The 4,566-nt window shown below is 61.1% G+C and overlaps 1 protein-coding gene across 1 annotated transcript in view; it reads left to right on the top strand.

Moving 5' to 3' along the window:
* Positions 1–4,566, top strand: part of DPF2 (double PHD fingers 2) — an 8,609-nt gene extending 4,043 nt beyond the window's left edge. The window contains exons 3-8 of the mRNA XM_045297167.1: positions 45–86; positions 994–1,131; positions 1,241–1,369; positions 1,497–1,609; positions 2,303–2,384; positions 3,453–4,566. Of these exons, the coding sequence (XP_045153102.1) occupies positions 45–86; positions 994–1,131; positions 1,241–1,369; positions 1,497–1,609; positions 2,303–2,384; positions 3,453–3,529 (581 nt within the window). The 3' untranslated portion in view covers positions 3,530–4,566. The remainder of the gene's footprint in view (positions 1–44; positions 87–993; positions 1,132–1,240; positions 1,370–1,496; positions 1,610–2,302; positions 2,385–3,452) is intronic.

The raw sequence follows: 4,566 nt of genomic DNA, 5'->3' as shown, positions 1-4,566 counted from the left end.
CGTGTCACCGCCTTCCTCTCACGACTTGTCTTTCTGTCTTTCAGATAGTTTCAAACAAAAGCATACCTCGAAAGCGCCCCAGAGAGGTAGCTCTCTCACCTTTTCAGACCTTTGTTTTCCTGTCCCTTTCCCTCTTCCCGGGCTCTCATTTCCTGTGACGCTCCTTCGCTTCATTCTCGGGATCGGCTTGGGAATGAGAGTGGTGGGACAGCAGCCCTCTCCCCTGCCTCACAGCCCTGAAAGTTGCCTCGACCCTCCTGTGTTCCGCAGACGACTCCCAGGGCAGCTTGGGCCCACGCACGGGGCCTGCAGCACATTCTGGGAGCCCACTGCTGACAGACCCCTCTGTTCCTTCCTCCTCCAGGCAGACCGTGGGTGGTCAGCCGCTGGTCCCCACCGTCCCGCCACCCCCGGCTTCCCATCCTCCCCCGTTCCTTCCCAGTGGGCCCCTGGCCCTCACTGCTGTCACTGCTCCAGATGACAAGATGCCCAGTGTCTCCTGAGGGTCTGCTTTCCTTGCTGGTGGCAGAGACTGGGCAGGGCACTGGCATGGGAGTGCATGTCAGCGGCTCCAGGGGCCACGTTCCCTAGCAGAATCTGTTGGCAGGTTCTACCCCGGGGCCCACCCCACCCCCCTCTGCTGCATTCAGCTCACCCGGCTGGGCTGGGCTGGGTGCCCTGGGGGAGCTTGGAGTCACTCCCTCACCTTCCTCTTCGCTGCCACATTGTAAGACAACAGCAATCCCACCCTCTTTCCTGGCCTGGGACAAAAGCCCAGACTGCCAGGAGCCCATGTGAAGGGGATGGTGATGCCCAAGGAGGGGAGGGCCCAGAGCCGGAGTGCTGTGCGGCCTGGTGCTCCTGGCTTAGAAGAGGGGCTTTTCCAGGACAGTCGATTGGAGGTTGCCCTCTGCTCAGGGGGCCTTGCAGGGAGGAGGCGACAGGAGGCTCGGCCCCTAACACCTTTCCCTCCCCCCTCTTCCGCTCCCTTAGTCTGTGGAAAGCGGTACAAGAACCGGCCAGGCCTCAGCTACCACTACGCCCACTCGCACTTGGCTGAGGAGGAGGGCGAGGACAAGGAGGACTCGCAGCCCCCCACCCCGGTTTCCCAGCGGTCCGAGGAGCAGAAGTGTAAGCTGGAGCTGGAGGGGGCCTGGTTAGGGAACCTGCCATGCTGACGGTGTTGTGGGCTCCGAGGCTCTAGCGGGCACCACCCAGCCTTTCCTCTCTCTCCCTGTAGCCAAGAAAGGCCCCGATGGGCTGGCCCTGCCCAACAACTACTGCGACTTCTGCTTGGGGGACTCGAAGATCAACAAGAAGACGGGCCAACCGGAGGAGCTGGTGTCTTGTTCTGACTGCGGCCGCTCAGGTACCTCACCCTCGGGGAGAGGTCGCCAGACACCGTCCTGGCAGTGGCTGCCACAGCCAGCCAGTGCTCCACCCCAGAGATGTAGCCGGAGGCCCTAGGCCACCTGTCTCCCGCCTTCCCTCCGCAGGGCACCCGTCCTGCCTGCAGTTCACCCCGGTGATGATGGCGGCAGTGAAGACCTACCGCTGGCAGTGCATCGAGTGCAAGTGCTGCAACATCTGTGGCACCTCCGAGAACGACGTGCGTAGCCCACAGGCAGGCCCTGAGTGGCCGGGTGGGGTGTGTCAATACATGAGGAGCGCTGGGAGACTCACGAGCCCAGTTCCTAACAGGAACTGGCTGGGTATCCACCTCAGCCGGGAGGGCCTGGGTGGCTTTTCTGAGGAGGTGAAGTTCGCGTCAGTCTTTGGGTGACGCACAGGATCCGTCCCAGACAGATCCAGGCGGGGCATGCCCATGAGGCGGGCAGGGGAGGAAGCCCGTGTCACTGCTGGACCCTTGCGGTAGGGAACACCGTGGGAGGGGAGTGAGAGGCAGCACCCCCAGACTGGAGGTGCCTTGGTCTTCCAGGTACAGTGGGAAGCTGCTGACGGGTTTCAGTTTGGGGAGTGGCCCTCTGTGGCATTTGAGCAAGGTCACCGTGGCCGCTCGGGGGAGTTGATTGTTGGGGACAAGATTGGAAGCCCGGAGATCAGGAAGTTGTGGTAGGGTCCACGTGAGAGGTGATGGTGCTTCGGGCTGGGCTGGGTTTGGACAGAAGTGGCCGCCTGCCCGGCTTGTCTCTCTCACCGAGTTGTCCTTTCTGTCTACCTCTTAAAGTAGCAGTCGTGTCTCCAGAAGCTCCTGTGTCCTCACCCCCACCTCCCAACCCCCCAGTGCCCTGGCTGAGGCACAGTGGCCACTCAGCACCCCTTCTCCCCTTTCCTTCCCCAGGACCAGCTGCTCTTCTGCGACGACTGTGACCGTGGCTACCACATGTACTGTCTTACCCCAGCCATGTCGGAGCCTCCTGAGGGTAAGCTGCCCCTGCGTCTTGTGCTCAGTGACCTGGAAGAGCGCCTGTGCGGGGCCTGCAGGGCCCGGGCCCCTGATGATGCCGGCCGTTTAGTCTTTGCCACGGCTCTGCCGGTTCAGTGTTGACTCATCATCTCCAGGCCGTCCAAGAGAGCACTGGCGTTACCCAGAGGGCTCAGCTCCGAACAGATGTCAGGGTGCATTTCCTCTCCCTTCTAGGAGGGCCTGGAACCTGGCTTTTGGATGAGGCACTTCCCTTAAACATCGCAGACAATGTGGTGAAAGCTGGCTCCTGTTCCATAGAACCATGTCCAGAGAGACACATGTGCGATTCTGTGTAGTTCATTTCAAGGCAGTAAGGGCTGGTTTTGTACCTGTGAAAGAGGTGTGCCCAGAAAGTTAAGTCCTCAGGCCTGCAAGTGAACTCGGCCCCTGGCTCAGCTTTCAGCCTGTGCGGTCCGGTGAACAGCACCAGAGAGCTGCCCCTCCTTGGAATAATGAGCCCTGCCCCCGCCCCCCCAGTCAGTGCTGACCCGGGGGTAAAGGTCAAGGTCCTAGCATGGGTCGTATAGCCTTCTCCTGGCTGTCGGACTCAGGCCCCCACCCACCCACCATGATGGTGAGGACTCCGCCCCTGCACGGGGCAGTGCTCACCGGACACCCAACTGATGAGAACCGAAAATGGGGTTTCTTGGGCGCCTCCCTACATGGCTTTATGCCACCCTTGGGGGCCATGAGAATGCTGCCTGGACCTGGCGTTACGCTGAGCCTGGAGCCGGGCTCCTCTGAGGAGGATCCTTCCGCCGCTTCCCACTCCCAGAATCGGTGGTTTAACCCACGGAGACCACCTGGGGGTGTGGCATGTGTATTTTGAAATTCCACTGCTGGTGGCCCCCCTCCCCTGCAGAGTGCCTCGTGATGACAGCTGGAGGCCAGAGGTGTGATCCCTGACAACTGTAGACCACCTTCCAGCCCACCTGTGCCTGCTCGGGCTCCGAGGGGGGGCGTGTGTGTGTGTGTGTGTGTGTGTGTCTGGGACCCATCCTTACCTCAGTGTGCTTCCCTGCAGGAAGTTGGAGCTGCCACCTGTGTCTGGACTTGTTGAAGGAGAAAGCGTCCATCTACCAGAACCAGAACTCCTCTTGATGGGACCGACCTGCTCCCCCACACTCTCGGGCTGTTTCCTCTCTCGTTTCCCCATGCCCACTGCCCACCCCCCACCCCCCACCCCTCATCTTTCGCAAGTCCAGAGAACCTCGTGCCAACCTGCCTTTGGCAGCAGCAGATGGAGTGGCAGCTCTGACCACCTCTGGCCACAGGTCCTCAGGGAGAGAGGAGCAGCCCTGGCCGGGGCGCCGCCACCGCCCGGCTCCTCGCTGCTCTCCGGAAGTGCATTCACCAGGCCTGCCTTGGGCCCAGGCCTGGCTGTCACAGGGTTTGTGGCCTCTGAGGAAGAGCGGGAGAACTGCTTGCTCTCTGGGCTCTGCCTCGTTCTGGCTGCCAGGCCCAGCCCTGCCCAGACGAAGGGCTTGTGGCTGTGGCGGCACCGATCACCACTGCTACGCCCCTGTGCTGCCTGCCCCACCTCCAGGGTCCTCTGCCCTTCCCTGCCCTGACCTGCAGGGAGCAGCAGTGTCACCCAGTGCTTTTCTGGTGTCTCATGACCGAAGCATTCCCCACCCTAAGAATTCCCTGCCTCCCCTCCTTATTCCCTTTGGTTTTGTGGGGACAGAGGAAGTATCAGGGGCCAGGCCAGTGACTTGGGGGCCACAGGGAGACAGACAGATAATGTGCCTGTTTTTTAACTCGATGTCAAAGTCTACCTCCAAAATCCCCTTTTTGTTCTTGGACCTGGGCCTTCAGCCTCCCTCCCCCTTAAGAGGGTGCCTCAGCTCCCTGCCCCATGCAGCCAGCCCGGGCCGCCACAGACAGACATAGACACCCTTCTCCCCTGGTACGCTCGCCAGCAGCCGGTAAGGTCTTCACGCCCTGGTTCCTCGGTCTCTGCTTGGTGGCCCTGACATTGAGTAGTCGGGGGACAGTCCGTTCCAGGGTCCCCTGAAGTGGCCTTCCTCCCAGGCCGCAGGCAGACCCTGCTTTACTGTCACCTTGGAGTTGAGATCTTTCCCCCTTATTTCCTTCCTGTATTCCAAACATTAGTGCAAATAAACATTTTTACACGA

This window comes from Echinops telfairi, unplaced genomic scaffold, assembly GCF_000313985.2.
Source record: "Echinops telfairi isolate 266 unplaced genomic scaffold, ASM31398v2 ScPeMD7_7417;HRSCAF=8455, whole genome shotgun sequence".
In the NCBI taxonomy this organism is placed as follows: Eukaryota; Metazoa; Chordata; class Mammalia; order Afrosoricida; family Tenrecidae; genus Echinops; species Echinops telfairi.
Note: the sequence above shows the minus strand (reverse complement) of the source record. Positions and strands in the feature narration are given on the sequence as shown.